The sequence below is a fragment of the Antechinus flavipes genome, chromosome 1, assembly GCF_016432865.1.
Source record: "Antechinus flavipes isolate AdamAnt ecotype Samford, QLD, Australia chromosome 1, AdamAnt_v2, whole genome shotgun sequence".
NCBI classification, from domain to species: Eukaryota; Metazoa; Chordata; class Mammalia; order Dasyuromorphia; family Dasyuridae; genus Antechinus; species Antechinus flavipes.
Window position 1 is genome coordinate 57,688,619 of NC_067398.1, and position 25,276 is coordinate 57,713,894.

At 36.3% G+C, this 25,276-nt stretch overlaps 1 protein-coding gene across 1 annotated transcript in view; it reads left to right on the forward strand.

The window, feature by feature from the left end:
- The window catches only part of KBTBD12 (kelch repeat and BTB domain containing 12), an 83,323-nt gene extending 59,389 nt beyond the window's left edge, over positions 1–23,934 (forward strand). Inside the window, exons 5-6 of the mRNA XM_051983282.1 lie at positions 10,093–10,290; positions 19,817–23,934. Of these exons, the coding sequence (XP_051839242.1) occupies positions 10,093–10,290; positions 19,817–19,983 (365 nt within the window). The 3' untranslated portion in view covers positions 19,984–23,934. The remainder of the gene's footprint in view (positions 1–10,092; positions 10,291–19,816) is intronic.
- Positions 23,935–25,276: the final 1,342 nt, after the last annotated feature.

Genomic DNA, 25,276 nt, shown 5'->3' on the forward strand with positions numbered 1-25,276 from the left:
AAACAAAAAATGGTGAAAGTATTATATTTCAATACACATTTAGTCTCCATAGTTCTCTCTCTGGATAAGAGTGGCATTTTCCAACCCAAGTATCTTAGAATTACCTAGAACACTGCACTGCTGAGAAAATAAAGTCTATAATCATCACATAATCTTGTTATTAATGTATGCAATGTTCTCTTGATTCTGCTCACTTCATTTAGCATCAGTTCATGTAAGTCTTTCCAGGCTTTTCTGAAATCATCCTGCTGGTTGTTTCTTATAGAAAAATAAAATTCCATTACATCTACATACCATAATTTATTCAATTATTTCTCAACTGATGGGCATCCATTCAATTGGAAAGGACATTCTTGATCATATTGGGTTTGGACTAAATGATCTCTAAAACTATTTCCAGTTCTGAAATTCTTGGATCAAGTACTTCAAAGCTGAACTATTGATACTACTTTGTTATTGACATATCATATTCTGCATGTCCAAGAGTACATGGGTTGAAAGCATTGAGAAATGCCTGAAAATCATTAGAGAGGCATGTTCTCCCCGTCTCTCTACCCTCAGTCATATCCCACATGAGCTAGTGTTATGCCACAGTTTCCTTGAATTGTTCTACTTCTGTTTCCCTAAATTGATCTGCCTCAACTCCCCTGGTTGTAACCCCCCCCCCCGACCATTAAAACTGATATAAATTAGAACAGAGATAACTAGCCCTAACCATTAGCATTCTTTAGAGCCATAAATTGAAGATAGGTTATTTAGAGATAGGTAAGTATATCTTCTATTTCAGACATCCTGGCTCCTAGATCCTCCTAAGTTATCAAGAATTTATGGTCCTTCTTTTTATACAGCAAAATAACTATTTGGACATGTATACATATATTGTATTTAACTTATACCTTAACATATTTAACACGTATTGGTCAACCTGCCATCTGGGAGAAGGGGTGGGGGAAAGGAGGGAAAAAGTTGGAATAAACTGTCAACTGTCAGTACTGAAAAATTACCTATGCATATATCTTGTAAATAAAAAGCTATAATAATAAAAATAAGAATAAGAATTTATGGTCCTTATAACCAACCTGTCAGAACCGAATTTATAGTCCGTTCCTGAAAATTCCTGCTCACCAGTGCTCTCCACATTCTGCCTTTGTTTACCTTAACACTGAAGTCCTATTAAAAATCCCTGGAATTCTTCATTCCTTGCTGGATTCTTTGAGATGTGAGTCCAATTAATCTAAACTCTCCAATTAAATATTAAAAACTCTCTAATCTCTATCTTGCCTCAGTTTCTCCAACATTACACTAGAAATTATTCCTAACAATTTTGCCATTCATAAAGCTATTACCCTATTACATCAGGAAAGAAGATATTCTCTCCTGAACCCTACTGCACACTATAGCCACCCCTTAAATATAGGACAATGGTTCCATCTAGATATAAGATAAAGAAGGTAGGCAAGTGGAGATGGTTTACTTTCATGGACATTTTTTAAGAGTGAGAGCATTAGTCCTTCAAAATATGCTTGGGACACATATTTTGAGTTAAGCTTGATCAAAAAAAAATGAATTCTATTCATTTTATTTTTTATTTAAGAATCTTGGTCAACTCTTTTCTGGGGGCAAAGAATTAGAATTTGAAGGAATATCCATCCATTGGGGAACTGCTGAATAAATCATGATATGTAGTTATGATTATGTTATAAGAAATGATGAGCAGGATGCTTTCCAAAAAATCTGAAAAGATTTCCATAAACTAATGCAAAGGGAATGTACTATGTACAAAATAACAGCAACATTGTAAAATGATCAGCTGTGAATGACAACTATTCTCAGCAATATATTGATTGAAGACAACTCTAAAGGATTTATAATATATATATATATATATATATGTGTGTGTGTGTGTGTGTGTGTGTGTGTGTGTATGTATACCCAGAGAAAGAAAGAGAAAACGTGTTTGAATGCAATTGATGAGAACTTTTTTTTTTACTTTATTTTATTCAAAGTTTTTTTGGGGGTAGTCGGTGTTTTCTTTCAAAACATTACTATTATGGAAATTTTCATATGATTACATATGTATAAGTTCTATTGATTTGCTTTTATTCTCGATGAAGGGGAATAGGGAAGGAAGGGAAAACTTGAATGCAAAGTTTTAAAAACAAGGGCTAAAAATTATTTTTATATGTAACTAGGGAAAAATAAAATACCAAACAGAATACATTTAATATAATTTAACACAAAAAAATAATAATTTTGCTCAAAGGAAATAAAGTCATAATATATTTGAATATGACCTGAAACATCAATGGCAACATTGTCAAAGCATTATATTAGCATTATTTGATGAGGTGCAAATGATGAGGTTAATGGTAGTTATGATGAGGTGCGAGAATTGGGGTGGGGAATCCCCTCTGGTCGGGGTAGGTACAATGAGAAAGAATTAAATCTGTGTGGCAAAAGGGATTTTTATTGACACTGAGAAACCATCCTGTTAGGAAGACAGACTTCTCAGTGCTCAAAAGGTCCTGTTTAAGAAGGTAACAAAGGTCAACACTGAGAAGAGAATATCTTCACAGTGAGCAAAAGTCCTGGCAGGCAACTTTACCAAGCCTTGGTAAGCATAATCCTGTTCAGGATTTCTGCAAAGTTGTCTTTTATTAGCTGAGGCTTGGGCTTCCATTCACAATTGAATGAGATTTCACTCAATGTTGTCAATGCTCTGGGTTTAGATATCTAATAGAAAAGAGATCACTTATCTTAGGAGTTTGAGCTACTAGGAGTGGGCCCAGACTAATCTTCAACTCAGTAGAGGGTGTGACCATGTCCCTGACCACAGTCTCCAACTGAATGAGATCACTTAATTGGGCTTCCTGAGGGTGGGCTTCTTTCAAAGGAGAGTTTCAGGGTTCACACCCATCATTTCCCCCCAAAAGATCTCAGTTTACTTCAATTTTTCAGTCATGTCCAATTTTTCATGATCTCATTTGAAGTTTTCTTGGCAAAGATGCTGAAGTGATTTGCCATTTCTTTCTCCAGCTCGTTTTACGGAAGAGGAACTGAGGCAAACAGGGTTAAGTGACTTGCTAAGTGACTAAATATCTGAAGCTAGATTTGAACTCATTAATATGAGTCTTCCTGATTCCAAGCCCAATGCTCTATCTACTGTACCATGTAACACCCACAGCTAGTATTACATTAAAATTCCAGTTATGTGCTGATCAGAGACTGGGATTTCTGTCATCAAAAGATGCATATTTTGACAGTAGCTTATTAATAAAATTTTAAATTGAACTATTTACATGATAAGAATGCATTTTAAATTTATATTCATCAGACCTGTTGCTGCCATAAAGTGCACTTGCTGGCTATCCTACCCACGGAGGATAATGTTCTTTGTTATTAATGTGTTTAGAGTCCAAGACAGAAGTGGTCTGTTGGCCTATTTTTCTCCTAGATTAGGTCTTTCAAAGTGCCTGCCAACTAAAGAGAAAGGGCACATACTTAAAAGGTTAGGATTGTAACTCTAAGGACTGTACACAGTAATTAAATCCACCTTCAGTAACAGAACAATGAAGATGACAAGCATATTATTATTCTGAATAGCAAAAGAATAATACCTATTCTTTGCTTCTATTGTATTGGGGGGAAGTTTCTCTAATGGTTTTTAAAGGAGTTATTCTGAGTCAAAATTCAGGATTTCAGTGTCTTATTCTACCTCTGCCTGACTCACAAAGGTGACCCTTACTTCACCTCTGTTTGCTTCTTGGTTTTTAAAATGGTTCAAATAACATTTACCTACAGCTGAGAGACTGATAGGTTTAGAGAATTAAGAGTCATCAGATTTAATCCTCTGGTTTTACAGATAAGAATACCAAGGTCCAGAAAACATATTAAATGGTAAAACTGGCATGAGAACCTAGATTCTCTGGCTCTTGATCTAATGAGGAGTCCACTGTATCACTTTATAAGATTGCTCAAAATCAATAATAATAATAATCAATAAGCATTTATCAAGTGCCTACTATGTGCCAGATACTGTGCAGAGAAGCAATTAAGTCATTTCTGAACTTCCTTACTGGAGGACTGCTGACTTCAATTACTAGAAATGTCTTCTTTGTAGCCTTCTAAGCTGTTGTGAAAGTTCACTTCTTTGCTTAAGAATTCAACTGTTTGCTGCCAGAGAATCCATGTTTTATCAAAGACAAATAAAGAACAAAAAAGTGAACTCATAAGATGTTGGACAGTTTGAAGGAGGAAAAATTTGAAATTTTTACCATTGAGAATGACATAGGAAACTAATGAGACTCAAGAAAAAAATAAGTTTCTTATTTTCATCACCATACTCTTTTCAACAAACCATTTTGCCTCCAAAATGTGAGTCAGATAATAATTTAGTTTTAGAAAAGGGAGTCTAAACATACTGTACTACACGATAATGTCATCTGTTAACTCAAGCAGGCATATTCAAAAAAGAAGCATGGGTAAGTGAAGATACAGGTCACATTTATATAAGGATCTCAAAACACTTTATATACATTATCTTATTTGAGCCTTGCAACAGCCTTGTGAGGTAGGTGCTATTTCTATTCCCATTTTACAAATGAGGAAACTGAGGCTGAGAAAAAATATATATGTAAACACACACACACATACATATATATATTTGCATACAGATATTAAGTATATATATATAAAGAAGTAAAATAAGCACCAGAAGTGGTAAATAGAAATAGATTCAGGAGAGCAATGGAGTTCAAAAGAATATTATATACAAATAACATAATAGAGATTCAATTCAATTCATAACATAAAGAAATTATGTTATGGGCATTCATATCAGATTACAAAGTTTTGCTATTTATTATGTGAAGAGCACATAAGAATTAGCAAGAAAAGGGATTTTTACAATTAATAAGAAGATAGATAAGTTCCCTAGTGGAACTCAATTAACCAGGAGGAAGAAACTGTTAAAGGGAAGATACTATGTGGTGGAAGAGAGTACCTCATAGTGGGCTTACTCCTAAAAAGGAGTTAGCAAAGATCTTCATCATGAGCACTTTTATAGGGGAAATTGAACCTCAGGGGTTTCACACCATAATTTGGAAAGTTTCAGGGGAGAAGAGGGAAATAAAGGTGGAAATAAGGATATATAATGAAATCTTGGGACTGTTTTGAAGAGGCTAACAAAAGTCTGGGAAAGCCTGTGTTGCCATCATAGTTATCTTAAAGATGCTAACAAGGCAATCTGGGTACATTATAGCTGCCTTAACTATGGCAATAAGATAGTCTGGGAAACTATGTTTCCATTAAGGTTATGCTAACTAGAAAGTCTTGGAAAACTGACCTAGTTGGCAAAGGAGCAGGATGGGATTCATATCATACTTACATATGTAATAAAAATAATTAAAGCAGAGGAAAAAAAGGTTATAAATAGTGTTGCAAAGTATAGAGTCCCATAGATATTAAAGAAAATGAAACTGGCTTTTTATATTAGACATAAAAATCAACTCTGTATTGATCTTAAATTCTTTCTCAACCTCAAAGAATAGAGATGAGTACTCAATCCTGAGGGCATATAAATCTAGATACTTTATGAAGGTGATACTAGAAAATGGCTGCTTGACTCCTTAGTGACCATGAGTTCTTTCCCCACGATGGGGTGCTTTAACACCAGTATGGCACTAGGAGTCAGAGATTATATAGCTTTTTATAAACTACATAAGAGAAGAAAACTCTTTCCTAGGGTTGAATGCAGGAGTTCTTTCTATATTATGTTTCCTGCATAATACATTTATTCTATTTTCCTTGCTTTATTCATTTGATACTTGGAAGGGAACTGAGGACACCTAGAGGAGCACTAAAAACAAACTCTGTTCAGGTGATACCAGGAAATACCCATGTTGGAACACAAACAATGATGATTTTGTTCCAAATCTCCCAAGACTGAATTCCATCCAAGTAAACTTAGATCTTCAATATAGACTATTGATAACATATAAGACATGGTCATTAGTCTTTAGAGGTTTTTAATGTAAACATAAATGCATGAAAAGTTAAACAATACGTGCATGAAATGCTATGAGGTGATATCTGATTGTCAAATGAGTAATAGAGACCAGTACTTTTCCTTGGGTTTAATCTCAATTGTATTAAATATACCAGATTAGAAGTAAGAGTAAAAATTTGTACCATGAAGCCGAGGCAACTCCAGTCCCACCTATTTAAACAAGCTGTTGATGCCAAAACTCAGGAAGTAGATAAAAGAACAGACAGTAACACAGATTATCACCATTTTCCTCACAGAAGTCTGATTTAAATCATTTACCAGAAAAGGAACACTAAAAAAGACTACAAGTTTCCCTAGTCAATAATCATTTGGCTTTCTCTCAGTAGAACATGGCAGCCAAGAGTAAAACCAGTTAGAATTTATAAAATCTTGCAGAAAATAATGGTTAAAGATTGTGAACAGTAACACCACATAAAATATGAAGAAATAACAGAAAGAAAAGATAAATTTATGTGAGAAAACTTGGTAAAAAACTCAAGCAAGCAAAGTCATTTTAAATAAAAGTATGAAAGAAATAAACTAGAAGTAGGGCAACACCAAATGAGACTGGAAAAGATGTGAAGATTTGATAACAAACCCTCTTCACCATCAATGGCAGTAGACCCACCAAAACACCACAGAGCTCAATAAAAAAGTCAAAATGGTAGTAAAGAAAACACAAACTGAAAGAGTAGATGGATTAAATCAAGCATATACAAAGGAAATCTGTGCTACAGGTGATTAAAGTTGAGACTACTGAGGGACTGATTGTGGAAATATCTGAGGAAGAGAAGAATACAAAAGTAGAATTTTGTAATTATCCTCAAAAAAGGTAACTTTGAAAATATCAATAGCTACCAACTCATATCTCTATAAAATCTTTATGAAAATAATCCATACAAGCCACAAGGTTATCCTCAATAAAGTTATGAAAAGGAAACAAGCCATATCTCTGGAGCCACATAATTGACTCAAAAGTGAAGCAAAACAACAATAAATGACTTCATTCTTGTACCTTGTGTAATATATAAATATTTTGGATGGAGGTAGTTATAAATACATTGTTGCAGAATGTTGAATGGAACAATGAAATCCACTACCTAGACATGGGGACTAGACATTTAAGTAGTCTTAACTGGTTCAAAACTAGTTTCACCACCTATATCTAAAGCAAGGGTGAAATTTGGAATGGTTTCCCACTTCTATTTAAAAAAAAAAAAACACTGACAATGGAGAGAGCAGTTGCCTGTTGTGAAAATAACAAAAACATAAATGTCCCAATGCAATGAGAAAGAGTCAGGGAGCACAGCAGAATCTGATTGTGTCAAGTTCAATTCATGGAAATTCATGGAAGACATCCATTATCTCTTTGTGCAATAGTTCAAAGTACTTAAGTTTAGTCTAACTATCCACATATGAAAATTCAACTGGATGAAAAATTCCAGTTTCCAAACTAGGCGATACAATTCAGCTAACCACCCATAGAACAAATCTATCAATACATATTATCTTGGAAAGATGCTAAAAGTATTTTAATTAAATGTTTCTTTCTCCAAATGATAAAAGAATATAAACAGGCAGTTTTCAAAGGAAGAAATACAAGTTATTAATAGCCACATAGAAAAAAGTGCTCCAAATCATCATCCATGACCTGGACATAGAGTTGAACAAAAAGAGGAAAAAAGGCTGAATTATCTTTGAAAAACTGCATGATACTTTGAATAATAAATGAATAAATAAATGTAAAGATATTTGCTATGTTATATAAATACAAATGTGAGACAGTCCTTGCCTTCAAGGAGTTTTCATTCTAATAAGGGAAGAATATGTATGATAGGCAGGGAATTTTGTTCAAGGAAGTCACAGCCCATGCTTAAAGTAACAATCTTTGTTGTTGTTTGTCCTTTATTTTTAGAAGATTAATGACATCATGGGTGCTATCTTGCCTTGTACATGGATTGGATTTAAGTGATGCAAAGTTACATAAACTCTTCAGCCTTGCTCTTTCTTTCTGAGTCATCTAAGTCCAGTGGCAAGACAAGAAGTCAGGGTGACTGGCAATAGCCTGGGATGGAGTGAATGATCTTAGCATCTCTGATGTCTGACCAAGTTCTTCTTGGTCCATAGAAGCTACTTCAACTGCCTGAGTAGCTATTGGAACAAATTGTTTTCATCTACCTATTCTGCTATGGAAAGTCTGAGTGCTTGGGATAGATATCCCCTAACTCACCCAATAGAATTGAGGCTTGTCAGTTGTCCTTAACCTGGTTTAGCCTGTCTGTAGAGGAACTTTACCAGTGCTTCTGCACTGTCCTCCTGAATATCTCTTACATTTAAAACAATAGTACTGCTGATTTAATGGTTTAAACCAAAACGTGAGGTGAGGAACAGAAGAGTATGTTGTAGAAAGAGAAAAGGCAAAATGGCCAGAGTGTAGAACATTGCCAGTAGAACATGAAATAACTCCAAACTTTTCTCAGAATCTAATAAGCTGTTGATAATGTGTGACTTAAAGTCAAGAAATGCTATAATCTCTGAAAAATTCTAGAATTTAAGATCACCTAAAAAGTAATTGAGGGGTCAACCTTATGAAAGATGTGAACAGGTTGTAACACATCATCAATGAAACAGAGAAAGCTTCATAAAAGAAATTGAGAAATGTATATCTAGGGGGGATATTAATTAAATACTCAATATTGAAAAAATCAATAGCTATCAACCCATAAAAAGTACTTTCTCATCTCTATAAAATTTTTATGAAAATAATCCACTCAATGAAAGCAAAGAGAAACCAACAGACATCTTAATGTCCCATTGTTACCCACATAGTATCAAGGTGTTGAGGCTGAGAAGAGGAGATCCCAAAAGTCCCAGACCCGTGTCACAAGGTATCTCAAAAGAATTTGCAGCCCATCTCCTAATCAAGGGGCAAAGTTTATTAAAAGCAATGTGATGCCATTACTGAGCAGATTGGATTCTAAGAGAATCCAGTAGAGAGACTGAAGCAAGGAGATATACTTATACAGCTTTCAATCATAGATAATGTTATACCACAGTTCTCTTTTATTATCCTGACTCAGTTTCCCTAATTATCCTGACCCAGTCCTGATTCAGTTTCTCTAATTGTTCTGCTTCAGTTTATAATTGTAAGCTCAAAGCTTAGTCCTGCAAAACCTCCCCACCCTCTTTATCAGAATTTGATAAGGATAAAATATCTTATGTTTTAGAATATCAGAATGCCTCCCAATCCCAAGCTATCAGAATATCAGATACCATCTTATCAAGATGCCTCCCCCGCCACATCTCTGGAGACTTTACCCCACCCTGTCAGAGTTCCTGCTCTCAGCACCCAGACTCCGCCCCTGCCTCAATCTACCCCCTGAGTCTGAGCCATGTGTATATAGGTCATTGAGAATTCACATTGTTTGCTGGCTTCTTGGAGATGATAGTCTCATTCAGTCCTGGGACCAAAGCATGGATCCATTTTATCCCAATAAATCTCTCCCATTTAATAAATTATTACTCTCTAATCTCTCTCTTGCCTCAGTTTCTCCTGCATTACAATATGTTAACTCTACGACCCAAGGGTAAGGCTAGGAAGTAATCTCCCTAGAATTAAGGGTGGTCTTCACATACATTGGGTGTGCTCAGTTTCCTGAGGCAGATTCTAAAGCCAGAAGACCAAGGACTCATTAGAAGGGAAGTCCCAAGGACAGGGGACCCCAAAATCATATTATATCAAAGGAATCTTAGATCTCCTAAGAATAATTTATGAAAACATATGGACAAACATCATCCACTATAGCCAAACCAACTCTCCTTTAGCCATTTCTATTTAGATTTGACCAGGAAGAATTATATGAAAGCTAGACACATAGACATTTTTCCCTAGAAATCATCTTGCCAATAAACACTTGGCAGAAAAGAAAAAAAAATCAGAAATCACTTAGGAGTGTGATACAAATCTCTGTGAGAGTGTTCTGTCTAATGTGGAGTTTCTGCCTTTGGTCCTTGGCCATTTCACTGATCAATGTCATCTTCTATAGGTGGAATCGGCTGCCTGGGTCGAGACAAAGGCCAAGTTCGTCAATGCCTTGATGCTGTCGAGATCTATAACCCAGATGGGGATTTTTGGAGAGAAGGGCCCAGAATGCCAACTCCCCTCCTCTCTCTTCGTACCAATTCTACCAATGCAGGAACAGTGGATGGAAAGTTATATGTCTGTGGGGGTTTTCATGGAGCAGGTATTAATTAAAATGGAAAACATTTCATGCATTATCTGATTTTTGCATTCCAAATTTGCATGCAGTAGTGGTTCAAGTACATTTTGGGTATTTACATCTGGCCAAAATCTAGACAGTGCAAATGTTCTCACAGAGATTTAATGGTCCACTCTTCAGAGTTGGCCAATTGGCAGAATCCCAGTGACGTCAGTGACTGCAAAGTTCCTACCCAAGAAATAATTTGTTTGTCTTTTGGGTTGTCTTCTTGCATATTAAAATCTCTGAAGATTTTGGGTAGCCTTCAAGGCCCTGTTGAATTTTTCAGTCCAGGAAAACAAAGCTTGCTCCAGAATTTATCCGGAAAAAAAAAAAAAACCAGAAGAAAATTAAAAAACATCATGGAGGCCAGACGCTAATAAAGTGTGATAGAACAATTCTAGATTAAAGAGGAGCTGGAGACCAAATTCTTTCTTGCTTATATGGTTTGAGTTTCAGAACTTTAGGGTTAAAAAGAGAGACTGAGTCAGTCAGTCATTCAACAGGTGTTTATTAAGTGCTTACATAAGTGAAGCACAAAGTTAAGTAGGTACTGAGGAAACAAAGGCAAAACCTATTCTTACCCACAAAGAAATCACATTCTAATGAGGAAAATAATATGCAAGCAATAATGCACCTACAAGGTATAGACCAGATAAATGGAAGGTTATCTCAGGGCCAGGGGAGGAGTATTTTCATTGAAAGGGACTGGAAAAGGTTGGTTGCAGAAAATTTTAAGCCAAGTCTTGATGGAAGTCAGGGAAGCCAAGTGATGAAAATGAAGGATAAAATTGCAGGCATAAGAAACAGGAGAGTCTTGTGTTTAGCAATGAAGGCCATTGCTCCTGGACTGTAGAGTCAATGGATCAGTGGAATAAGATGCAAGAATCCTGGAAAGGAGGCGTCGTTTCATTAGCAGTACAAATTAACTCTTTAACTGAGATGTTGGGAAATCTGAATCTTATGGTAGATTTCTTACAGTTTTGTTGTGATGTCAAAATGTAGTCTTTTTTCTCTCACACTGTAGTGTAGAAATAGAATTCAGAGAACTAGACACACACTTGTTTTTATCTCAGTACTCCTCATACAAGTAGAATCATCCATTTAGAATTGTCACTGTAACCCTCACTTCCCCCACCACTTACAATAAATTACTTAAAACTCATTCTTAAATGCTATCTAATGCACTTATATATTCATCAATTTAATTTCTTTAAGGTCTCATGTGTGTGATGCAAAAGCACAAATTTGGATGAACTATCATTGTATGTGCAAGATGAGTCCAATTTCTCAGTGTAATCCTCAGATTTTTAAGTAGGCATAAATCTAGTAAGTAAAAGCTCAAAAGATTGGTTGCATCAGTAAATGAGGTTGCTATATTAGGAATGACTAACTGTTTAATTCTGACCTTACTAAGAGGAACACTATGCTAACATATCTATGAAAAACATTCCTCGGGAACACTTATGTTCTGGCAGAGAGCCAGATAAGAGATCACTGTAACTGGGGACAAAGCAGAACCTTTTTTATGCTCGTGTTTATGTTAATGAATTCATAACCAAATATAATTGAAAATGGAAAGTTTTCTATTTGTTCTAAGCACTTTCTTAAGAGAGGAACAACTTTCTTATGTGTCCTGATAAAAAACATTGCATGACAAGTATGTATATTGGTAGTCAATCCTCTCCAAGGAAAATCAAGATTCCTAGGCTCATGAAAACAGCAGTCCTGAAGGTCTGATGGAAAGAAAGAGAGAGACAGAGACTGAGACATAGAGAAAGAGAAACACAGAGAGAGAGAGACAGACAGACAGAGACAGAGACAGACAGAGGGATGAAGGGAGAGAGAGACAGAAAGAGAGAGACAGAAAGAGAGAGAGAGAGAGAGAGAGATGGAAGGAGGAAGGAAGAGAAAGAAAGAGAGACAGAGAGAGAGAGAGAGACAGAGACAGAGAGACAGAGAAAGAGACAGAGACAGAGACAGACAGAGGGATGAAGGGAGAGAGAGAGAGAGAGAGAGAGAGAGAGAGAGAAAGGAAGAAAAAGGAAAGAAGGGAGGGATAGAGGATGATATTATCCAATATATAGATTACTTTGTACATATTTGTTTGCATGTTGTCTTTCCCATTAGACTATAAGGTCTTTGAAATCAGGATTGTCTTTTACCTCTTTTGATAGGCACGATGCTCAGCATAGTGCCTGGCACTTTTATTTATATATATATATATAAAAACGTTCCTTGGGAACACTTATGTTTGGCAGAGAGCCAGATAAGAGATCACTGTAACTGGAGACAAAGCAGAACCTTTTTTATGCTCGTGTTTATGTTAATGAATTCATAACCAAATATAATTGAAAATTATATATATATGCTTAATATATGTGTATTGATTGATTGACTAATTGAAGAATGGATTGAAAATATGTATATTGATTGATTGACTAATTGAAGAATGGATTGAAAAAGCAAGAGAATGGCGATAAGGACACTGATTCATTAGTTATTGTGGTCATCCAAGTAAGAAGTGTTAAGAGCCTGAACTTGAGATAGATGGTTTTGTTGAGGTTGGGAAGGGGACTCCAAAAATTTGGGGTTACAGACAGGTGTTGCAAGGTATCTCAAAAGAATTTGCAGGCTTGAACTCATTTCCTTGTCAAGGGGCAAAGTTTATTGTAATTGGAATGCCAAAAGTAGACTAAATTCCAAGAGAATTCAGCAGAAGGAGACACTTTTATTCAGCTTTCTATCACTGACATGCTAATTCTATGGTCCAGAGGAGTGGTCTCCGGAATTTGGTTCTCACTGATCAGATTATCAGTCAGCAATGAATTGAGGAGTGCTCTGTTCAGAATCAGACAAATTGGGCATGGGAGTTTCCTGAAGCAGACTTCAAAGCCAGAAGATTTAGGATTACTGACTTATTGTTAGAACAGAAGCCTCCTTAAAATTAGGGGACCACAAAATCATTGCTATATTACACAAGTTTCAAGATGATTGTGGAGGTAGAATCGTTGACTTTATTCTATACTGGTAGATTACTTCTTTCATGATTCTTCAGTAACTTTTGGCTTGTTTAAAAAGGTTTGAAATACCTAGTTTCTAGATATTTTAATCATTTTGCTAATAAGGCCAACAAGTTATTAATAAAAGAATTTTATTTGACTGTCTTTCTTAGACCAAAAACAGTCATAGCTGCATGGGCTTATGGTTTATATACTTTTAAATGTTCAACAAGGAACTAAGAGTGACATGTGAAAAATATTCATATAGGAGTAGCTAGATGGTGCAGTAGATAGAACACTAACCCTGGAGTCAGGAGTACCTGACTTCAAGTCTAGCCTCAAATCATTAATACTTACTAGTTGTATGACCCTTGGCAAGTCACTTTATCCCAATTGCCTTGCAAAGCAAAAAAACAACCACCACAAAAATATACTCAGACCACCCAAACCTTGAACTATTCACCCAAACTTGAGTAGAACACAATGATCTTCCCCACTTTAGATTAAATTCCTTGTTAAGGTTGGGTAGGGTCTGACCAAGATGAGGAGAGTTAATGCTATTCATGATAATAAACTGAACTTTTTAAAATAAAGAATTTAGAAGGGGAGAGCTCTGAATCTCTCCAAGATGTTGGTTATTATTAACCATTTCATTATTGTTCATGTGTAACAACAGAGAACTCTTCCCTGAAGTTTTTCAATAAGAATGTCTAGAATCTTGATCACTTCTTTTGGGGTTTGAAAAATACATAATATTCAAATCATTATAAATACTATTAACTATTTCTCTATGTGCTTTAGGCTGTAAAATTGCATAGTCCCATACATTTACTCATTTGCATTTGCTTTAGGATAAAGGGGACCAATAAAACTTTATCCATCCATTTATTCAACAACTATTGTTCAAGTATCTACTCTAGCATCATCCAGTGGTTATCTATTTTTAAATATATCTTTGTTTAATGCTCATAAAATCATAAGTCTGGAGATGAAAGAGGGTCTTAAACATTCAACCAACCTCTTCACTTTACTTTGGGAAATTTGAGGGACTTGCCCATCATAAGAGAAGCAGCAATTGGCAGAGCTACTTTCAAATCTAGGTCCTTTGTCTTTAGGTCTACCCTTCTTCCTACCATGTAACTGTCCCATATTACCTTTTATCACATTAAATATGCTGATGAATTGACCAAGAACTCCAGAAGTCCCAGATAGTCTTTTATTTTGTATAGTTTCAAGGAAAGGGCTTGATTATTTACATTAACAGGTGCCATAACCAAGCTCTCTATTAAACTAACGAAAGTGGATTTTTTTAAAATAGTGAGACAAATTAATAAATGAGGTAATATTTAGTTGAAAGAAAAATGAAGATATTTCAAAGCTGAATTACTGGGGCAGAGAAAGAGTTATGAGTAGAACAGTCTGAAAAACAAGTAACTTTAATAGGTTTTGTTTGCAGTAAATTGAATGGGGACTTTCTGTTCTGCCCCGAAATGGCAAAGTTTCCCAAAATACTTTAGGAGAGCAGTGGCTAGGCTATCCATTGCCCTTTGCAGTAGTGTCAAACTCACTAGCAGCATAAGACAGGCCTCGAGTCCTGTTCCAAAATACCATCTTTAGTCAATATAATCCTAACTGACTAGTAAAACAAACATGATGGGAATGTGTAATTCATAATATGAAGTAACATATCTCCTTCTGAAAAAAGTTTTTAAACATTAGTAGTTGACTTCTGGTAGGAGTATAAGAGCCTGGATTTGCTCAATAAGTTTCAGTCTAGCAAGTACAAAGATTAGGTTCAGTGTATAGTGCACTGGGTTTAGAATCTGGAAGTTTTATCTTCCTGAATTCAAAAATCTGTCCTCATACACTTACTAGCTGTGTGACCATGTACAAGTCACTTACCCTGTTTGGCTCAGTTTTCTCAAATGTTAAGTGAGCTAGAAGTGGTAGACCTAAGGACAGAGGAGCTGGAGAAATGGCAAATCACTCCAGTATCTTCCCCCTCCCCCAAAAAAAAAACCCTACATGGGATCACAAAGTATAGGACACCATAAAAAATGACTGAACAAAAGTACAGATATTTACCTCATGAATGTTTCTAACTATACTGGCCAACAATTGAGAATAAGAGAGTAGACAGAAATAAGCATTTATTAATCACCTACTATGTGGTTACAGATATCTTATTTGATCAATGCAGATACTACTATCATTTTTAGTTAGGGGTTTAATTCCATTCAATTCAACATACACTTATTAAATGCCTACAATGTATAACACAACAGGCATATAAAGCCAAAAAACTGAAACCAAGCTCTCAGATCCTTGTTCCTCTTTAGGGGATGGCAATATTACATTTCTGTTCTTTATCATTTTATTATAAAAATGACAATTATGCTGTTTATTACATTAGCAGTCACATCCATGTTTTTCCAGTAGCTGTGGATTCAGCATTGTGTTTCAACATCAACTGATAACTGGTCATCTCTTCAGGGAGTGTTCTTAGATCTACTCAAATTTTTCCTGTTACAGAGGTTAGAAAAGTGGTAGAGACCCCAGATATTCCTTTTAGCATCATATTAGTCATGGATTGCTTTCAGCCTGCACTGAGGACCACTGGGGCTATAGGGAACCCTAAAAAGTCTAGCCAGGAAGCTTTAAGTGGTAAATTGTCAGAACTGGTAGTCTCCTTAGAGACTACATGGACTGATGAGGTAAATACCAAATTACTATACCCCCAGAAGTGTCAGGCTCCATTTGAATATTTGAATTGTAAAATGTTAAGACTTTAAGGGATTTTAGAGCTCATTCAATCCATCCAAATCATATGAAACAGACTATTTAAAAGAGATTTAAGAATATACACCTCCTCTAGTCTGAAAATATGGATCCTTCTGCATACATGAATATGTTACTGTGCATATACAGGTATGTCTGCAAAGAAGTAACAGGGCATGATGTATCTTCTATCATCATTTATTTAAATTGTCCCATCGGATGCAAATAAAAAAATTGGGACAGCTCTTAGCTTATAAATATGTGAGCCAGTGTTGTCATTGCCATTTTCGTGCTGACCTAATAAGTCTGCAACTCAGAAAGCATCCTTTTCTGACACTGGCAGAGTTAGGAGTTATTTATTTTGACTAATCTCCCATAAAAGTTTGCTCTCCTCCATCTCATCCATTATGTGATTTAGATATGAAAGTATATAGATTACAGTAGTTATCATACATTACTGAAAACAAATTAAATTTAGACATGACGTATGATGGAGCTTGGCCCAGTAAATGCCGCAATTGATAAGATAAATCATTTCTGTAGCATCCAAGCACCATGTTTTGTGGTGGCTCTATCTAATTTGGGTTGAAAGCAGTTCTTCCAATATCTAGGCACTATTCTTTGACTAAGTCATCCATTGATAAATCTGAAAAAGGATCCATGGGCTTAAGGACAAACTCTGCCTTTGTACATGGCCAAGTACACAAATCAAAGCCCTGCTTTCTGCATTAAAATGATATTGAATGATAATCTTTCATCCTATTTTTTCATTACTCATTAAAATGTAAAAGTTGAGGTTTTTAAGAATAAGAATAAGAACTTCTCAAAGGAGATGGTGTCATCCCTCTACTGGAAGAATATAAAAGAAAAAAAATCAAGTTGAATAGGAATAAACGTGAAATCCTGAAAAAAAAAAAAAAGAATAAGAACTTCTCACAATGTGATGAAAGTAGAGGAGATATACATCATGCAGGTTTCATTATCTAATAATGATTGGTAGCTAATGATAAAGTGTTGTGTTGGTTTATGTTTATAAACACACAAATAAACTAATAAACACATCTGTCATCTGGTATGGACCCCTAAGATTAAGGTATCAATAAATTGCCTACTGGTAGGCAGCTGAACAAGTCAATAGATATTTAAGGAACAAGTGAGTAAGGCCAATATTATGCTGGAGATAATGCATTTTAAAGGAGGGAAGGAAGGAATCATGTTTTTGTCAACCCAGATTAGTTAATAACAGGTAGCATTTACATAACTGAGATTCAGAAAGTGCTTTCTGAAAATTATATTTATGTGATCCTCACAACAACTTTGAGAGGCAGATGCTGCTATTGTTCCCATTTTATAGATGAGGAAACAGAGGCAGACAAGTTAAGTGACTTGCTCAGAGTCACACAGCTAGTCAGTTTCTAAGGCCATATTTGAACTTAGTTCTTTCTGAGTTAAAGTCTAGTGCTCCATCCACTGGGCCACCTTGCTGCTTCTAGTTAGGTGGGCAGACAAGACACCCCATCTCCCAACTCCTAGACTTTTCACTGTCTTATGCATAGAATTTCTCTGTCCTCATCTTCACCTCCAGGTTTCTCTGGCTGCCGTCAAGTCCCAGACAAAAATCCCACCTTCTACAGATCTTCCCCAGTCTTTCTTAATTCCAGTGCCTTCCCACTGTTGAACATCTCCTATTTATCCTATTTACAACTTGTTTGTTCAGACTTGTTTGCATATTGTCTCCCCATGATCTGTGAAGTCCTTGAGAGTAAGGGCTGTCTTTTACCTTTCCTTGTATACCCAAATGCTTAGCACACAGTAGGTGTTAAATAAATTATTATTGGCTGAATAGGGTCTTTTGGATTTAGAAAGTAGGAAAGAGAGACTATTCTAGAAGGGCTCAGGCTCAGTGAGGCTGCCTCAGAATTGCCACAGCTGGGGTTGAGCTCTGGCTCAGTGCCAAGTACATAAGGAAATCATTTGCCTTTATGGCAGAAAGCCAGAGAGAGACAGAGAGAGAAAGAGACACAGAGAGAGAGAGAGACTCATACACACAGAGACAGACAGATGGAGATAGAGACAGATAAACAGAGAGCAAAAAAGAAAGACAGACAGAGAGAGAGAGGAATGGAGGTAGAAAGGGAAGAGGAAAGAGAGGAAAGAGGACAGAGAGAAACAAAGAGAGACACATACCCAGAGAGACAGACAGACAAAGAGACAGAAACAGAGACAGATGGACAGAGAGAGACAGATAGACAAAGACAGAGAAACAGAGAAAGAGTTAGAGAGACAGACAGAGAGAGACAGAGAAAAAGAGAGACAGAGAGAGAGAGAGAGAGAGAGAGAGCTCTCCACATCTTCTACCCCAGGCCTAGGGAAAAAGCTGGGTGGGCTACAAGAAAGCTTTTCCTGACTTCATGTGGGTGGGCTTATTGGCTTTGTGGTAGGCAGGGTATTTAGCCTGGTGTCAGTACAAGCACTCTCTGGTGCGCCCACCACCTGGCCCTACCCAGGCTGCTTCCAAAGCACAGTGACATCCCTCGGTGGGTTCATACACAGACTGGTAGCTGCCAAGGAGGCTGGACAAAGGAGAAAATGGGCGGGAATCTCAATTGTTCCTACTTCCCTAGAATGGCAGAGAACTAAATCTAGCAATAAGAAGGGTGCAAAAAAAAAAATTACTCAGTAGACAAAATGAGTTTCATAGATAAACTAGATTTTTCTATAAGAATTTTTCTTGGAAGAAAAATGCTAGAGGCTTTCAATTAAAAAACAAAGCAAAACAGCCACTTGACAAAATAAAACAAGCAAACAAACAAACAAAAACCAGTTGAAGCAATAAATAGAAACTAAGATAAAAAGTGTGTGTATGTGGAAGAGGGGTGGGGAAGTGGTGAAAATTTACTAAAGTGAATACATTCCAATCCAAGACTCATATCTTGCCTTTTCCATACACTTCCCCCTCACATATTCTAAATTCCTGACATGCCAACTTTCCTATTTGTCCCCCAAAAAGATCACAAACTTTCCTCATTTTGTGCCCTTGTGACACTAGTTCCTAACACATAAAATTCTTGAATTCTCTTCACAATGCATGAATACCAATGTATCACCCAAACTCTCCATTAGTATTTCTTGCACTTATTCTATAACTCATGTATTTTTTAAGTTATAAGTTTCTCAGATTCCATATTCTTCTTGTATAAAACTAAATTTGTTATGTGTTGCAGCCTGCTTGTCCCCGCCATATGCCTTTCCATGATCCTTTGGGTTATCCTTGATTTTATTTCCTTGGAAACTGTCAGATTCCATGACTGGCCGCCATATAGCATTTTGGGAATGCACTGATAAATTAACCAACAAGCATTTTTTAAGCCTCTTAAAAGCCTCTAAGTGAACTAATCTCAGTGGCTGGTTATCTTTTATATATCCCCTCTTTTGGGGAGATAAAGGGAGATGGCACCTTCCCATGGTGACCTATATGTAATAGCCTTTAATTGTACATGTCTTTTAGCAGCCCAGAAGGGGCCAGTTTCATGCTCAGTTTCCAGCCTAGACCTACTAACAGATCAAGAGGAATTCCCATTATTATCACCCCCGTCCATGTGCATAGTATCACCATAAATTTTAAAATATGGGCTCCCACTAGACTATAAACTTCATGTTCTAAAAGTTGACCTAATGGTTTTGACCAAAACCAGTAACACCTGATCTTACTTTTTACTGTTTTTTTTCAGATCGGCATGAGATTATCTCCAAGGAAATCTTGGAGCTGGATCCTTGGGAAAATCAGTGGAATGTTGTAGCCATCGATGTCCTCATGCATGACAACTATGATGTCTGCCTTGTGGCCAAAATGAATCCCAGGGATCTTATTCCCCCACCTTCAGATTTGGTAGAATAAAGAAGTTAAAGTTGAAATACCATTACTGCAGAGATGCCAGATTGGGTTATAAATGAAGAGTTTAAAACATAGAAAGCCACATAAATTTACCTTTGTTCATTCGGTAGGTATTGAGTGCCAGGCACTAACCTTGCCCTCGCTGTATTGATAATCTAGTAGGAAGATAAAACAGATACAAAAATAAACAACTTCAGTACGAGGTAAAATATGATAACTAGTCACCTCAAGAAGAACAAACTAAGTGTTTTGGCACTTGTGTGGATGGGAAGAGACTTTATAAATGGATTATTCAGTAAAACAAAATGGAGCTAAAGTTAGAACTTGATAAGGTTGGTCCCTGAACTAGACCATTCAAATTGAACTTTGAAGAGCGAGTAAGACTTTGACATATGGAAATGGGTTAGAATGGTATTCCCAACAGAGGAATTGGCATAAACACAAATATCAAAGGCAGAAAAGCCCACTGTTTAGGAAATGGTGACTAAGTCAAGTTGATTGAACTGGAAATATAGGTTGGAGCTTGATTCCAGATGGTCATGAATGTGATGTTAAGTTTTTTGTAGATTTGAGAAGCCAATGATGGTGGCAACATCACCATGGGACATTCATTTCCTTCCCTGTTTTTAGTGATGATCCTTTTGTTGGTCTGTTTTGTGCAAATAGTATCTACATCTTATTTAGACTATGTCTTCCCTTTGGCAACATTGATAAACAGCATAGAGAATACTGAAGTAAGAAGTCACAATGTCTTAGAGTCAAGAGCTCTCTGAGAGCTATATCTGCAATGAAAGTACATCTGGCTGCAGCAATTTTCTTGTTCAAATATTATTGCACTGAGTCCCCATCTACTATGAGCCCAAAGAATCTGTCCCAATGGGATTATATCTTCTGGGATTGGCTGCAGATGCTGATTGGAGATTTTGCTGACCCAGTCTGTAAAGGCTGATTCAACAGGGACCTAGACCAGTTGAAAATATGTTCAAGAGAATCTGCTTATGGCAACATTGATGGAAATGAGGAGAACAGATGGTAGGGCTGGTGACAAGGAATTTTGTTATCCATAATGCTGAGCAGTTTGAGTTCCCAGACATGTCCTGCTGTGGCATTTCCCAGACATGCCATGATGCTGTTTCTGAATGAAGAGGTCATGCCTCCTGGGAAATGGCTCACAGGACATGTCTAGATGATCTGAAGAAATTTCTCACCATGGCAGTTTGAGAGGAGAGTCAACTTTCCCTTGTGACATAAATGGTATTATAACCTCTGGCTTATGGGGTGAGCTCTCTGTAGAAGCCAGAGAAATGAGATTGCTTTTATTCTTTTTTTCTTCCTTTTGTACCTATGGAAGAAACGACTGGCTCCATGTACCAAGGGCTATTATCACATTTCCCTTAGATGGAAAAGGCTTTGTTTTTCTAATTGTTCTCAGTAATCATGTAGCATTCAGACATTTTAGTATATTTCCTCTATAGCCCATCTAAGATATATCCATTTCCTTTCCAAAGCAGGTACTTTATATAGTATCACCAGTCATAGAGACAGTTACTGTATTCTGCTGATCCAACTTCAGATGCTCTCAGTCAGTCAACAAACATTAAGCATCTCTGTCTGCTAGAAGGAGATACAAAGATGCAAGTCCCTTCCTTCAAGGTGTTTGCCATCAATTTAGGAAGACAACAGTTTCATACATACAAAAAGAAAACGAGAGAATGGGAGATTATTAGCTAGGAGACTCAGGAAGAAATGACTACTGGGGATACTAGCCTTTCTTACATTCTGATGAGGGAGACAGCATGTAAATAATTAGGTAAGTATAGCATATATGCAGAATAGATGCGGGTAATCTGATAGGGGAAGGAACTAGCAGCTGGAAGATCAAAGAAAGAGTCCTCCTGCAGAAGGTGAGATCTGAGTCAAGATTGAAGGAAGCCAGAGAAACTAAAAGGGAGCTGCAAGGAGAAAGAGTATTTCAGTCATGGGGGATCTCCAGGTCAAAGGGGAGAACAGGAAGCTGCCCAGTGTAGCTGTATCAGATTTTGTGGAAGGGAGAGGGTGAAGAGGAGGCAAGTTTAAGATGATTGGAAAGAAGCCAAATGGTGAAAGGTTTTCAGTGCCAATCAGAAATTTTAATATTTGGTCCTAGAGATAATCAGGAACTACTAGAACTTATTATTGCAGGACAGAAGTGACATAATGACACCTGCTTTAAGGAAAATCACTTTGGCAGCTCAAATTGATGTGGGGAGAGGTTTGAATCAGAGAGAACCAATTAAAAAGCTATTTCAGGAGTCCAGAGGTTATAAAACCCTGTACAAAAGATTCTAAGGAAAAGTACATGACAGATGTTGTGAAGTTGGAAATGATAAGATATGACAATAAATTTAAGATAACTGGTTGAAGAAGGAGAAGATATTTTTGTCCCACTCTCCTAAGTAATCCACTCAATTGCCCATTCCCTGGGATTTGAGGTTGTCATTTGATCTCATTTCAATAGTGGGGATGGGAAAGAGTGGGTTTTTGTGTGCCATGTAAGTGTTTATTGCATGCAATCTTTTATCATCCATGAACACATAAAAGAATTATAAAATACCAGCTTTTGAGAGAACTTTATTTTTAGAGGAACTTTAAAAGCTTTAAAAAAAAAAAAAAAAAAGCTTGTACTGAGACTTTTGGGATAGTTTGTATAATGGGAATAATTTAGATATATCTAACCCTTTACAAAAACGTTATAAAACCGTCCTATGAAGAACTGGTAGTACAAGTATTACTAGTCTGATTGCACAAATATAAAAATTTAGACTTTTCAAAATGACTTCTGGCATAACCAAGATTATATGGCTAATTAAAGATAATACCAGATCTTTTAATCACTCATTTAGTGCTCTTCCTTTAATACTGCACTGCCTTTCACTCTTTTATCCAGTGCTCAACAACACCCCTAACTCTTGGTCTTTCTGGTTTCTGATATTTTCTATGTATCTAGAAGATAATTGTTCTTATTAATCAACCATTGAGTTTAATAGTTACCACATAAAGAAAGAATGATCTTTTTTTAGCATGATAGGGCAGCCAGACTTCCTTTATTTTTGTAATGCATGCAATAATATTTATTGGGTATGTTGAAATTCATTCATTCAACAAGTATTTCTTGAAGGCTTACTGAAAGAAAAACACTGTAAAAAAAATCTTTGAAGCAAATGCTCACTGAAGCATTCTAAGACAGTTGTCAAACAGAGAAGGTTTTCTGTCAAGTGCTCCCAGAGACCTAGAGACTTGAAACCTAACAAGCTGATATTTAATTAAAATAATTGGTTGCTTGCCCTGACATTTTTATTCTATTTGGTCAAGAATAGGAACTCTTAAGTCTTTTTGTGTCATGACCTCCTTTGGCAGTTTGGTGAAGCAAGTAGACCTCCCTTCTCAGAAAAATATTTTAAAATGCAAAAATAAAATACATAGGATTACCAAGGAAACTATTTAAAATTGAAATTAAAACCAATTACAAAGAAAATTAATTGAAATTATCAAATTATCAAAAAAAATTTACAGACACAAAGTTAAGTACTTTAGATCTAGAGACAGTGTGGTATAGTTGCCAGAGAATAGTCTTAAAACCAGGAAGATATGGATTCAAGTCCACCTTTGACCCATACTGGCTTTGTGGCTTCAGTTACTCTATATTCTTTAAGTTTCAGAAGAATTAGTAAAGGAAGTTTCTCATCTGGAGTTTCTTATACCACAGAAATCTAAAATTTAGTCTTTCTCCCAGGCTAAGGCTAGGGAACATTAAATGTGTTCTAAGCCAACAATAAGGACTTTTTTTTAATTAGAAGGATGCCCCAAATCAATGACAGCTTGACAAATGTTACATTAAAAATCTTTGTTACTTCTAAGTATACACAAATACTAACCCAAAGGATGTCTTCATTAAATGTCAGACTGATCACCTAATAGATTGGAGTCTTTATTTCTCTTGCTGTTTTCTCCCCTCTCCTTTTTTCATTCCCCTATGCATCTCAACACCCAATTTAGGACCACCCAGACTACTTAAATGTAGTCGGTGGTTTCTTTAGGTCCTCAATTTAACTTGTGGTTTCTTATAGCTCCAAGCATAATCCCTTACATGAAAGAGGCATTTAATAAACATATGTAGAATTGAATTAAATTATGAAGAATCAGATAACTCTGTCCATGCTGGACAGAGTTTGGGTTTTAAGTGTGAGCAATTAAACCCTGGCGTTTAGCAGAGGGATTTAAAAAAAAAAAAAGTAATTTTGACATATTAACATTTAATGAAATGTCCAAGTTAGAAAATGGTTTGCAAAGGCATGTTCAGACTTCCTGGCTAGATAACCAACAGGAACCAGTGTTCTAAAGACCAAGCAACGTGAGTGTGACCACAGAGCTCAACAGGAACCCACTTACTGTTTTCTATTTCTATACACTTGTTCAGTATCTTTTAGTGTGCTCAGAATTACTAAGTAGTTGGTGATGTTAAAAAAAAAATCTTGAAAGAGCTTAAAGGAATGAAAGACCACTTGCCATCTGGGATCTTGGGAGGGTGTATATGGGTCAAAAATAGCAGTCAAGGCTTTATATTAGATATAAAGCTGTTTTTAATTTTTTCAGGCATCCATTTTCTCTAAAGGAAAAATTAAGGGTTCTGCAGACTCACTAAATCCTTGCTTGGGCCACCTTCTGGAAAAGTTTGCTTTTGGTCTCAAAAAGAGGGGGGGGGAAGGGGAAGAGGGAGACAAAGAGAAGAAAGGATAGAAGGGAGGGAGGGAGGGAGAGCGAAAGAGACAGAGAGAAAAGAGAGAAGGAGGGAAGGAGAAAAGGAAGGAATGAAGGAAGGGAGGAAGGAAGGAAGGGAAGAAAAAGAACAATTGGTCCAACAGAAAACAACCCTACAATGAAGAAATGCTTTTTCTTCCTTTTCCTCCTTCCATATCATAGTATTAAAATTAGATCTGAAAGAGATCTCAGAGGCTATCTTATCCAACCCATTGGTTTCATAGACAAAGAAATTAATAATCAGAGAGTAAGAATCTGTAACTTGACAACGTTTACACAGAGCTAAGGTTTGAACCTAGACTCTCTAACTCCAAGTTCACTGCTCCCTCCATTGCCCTTAAACTAGGTACTTTACACTAAAGTGGGCATTGAATACCAGAGGGGTTATACAAAAGAAGGATAAGATATCATATATTCAGAAAATAATTACAAAGAAGTTACTAATAGGTAACCCACCTATGTAGTATAGAGCATTCTTTTCCCCTTTTTATTGGGGGAG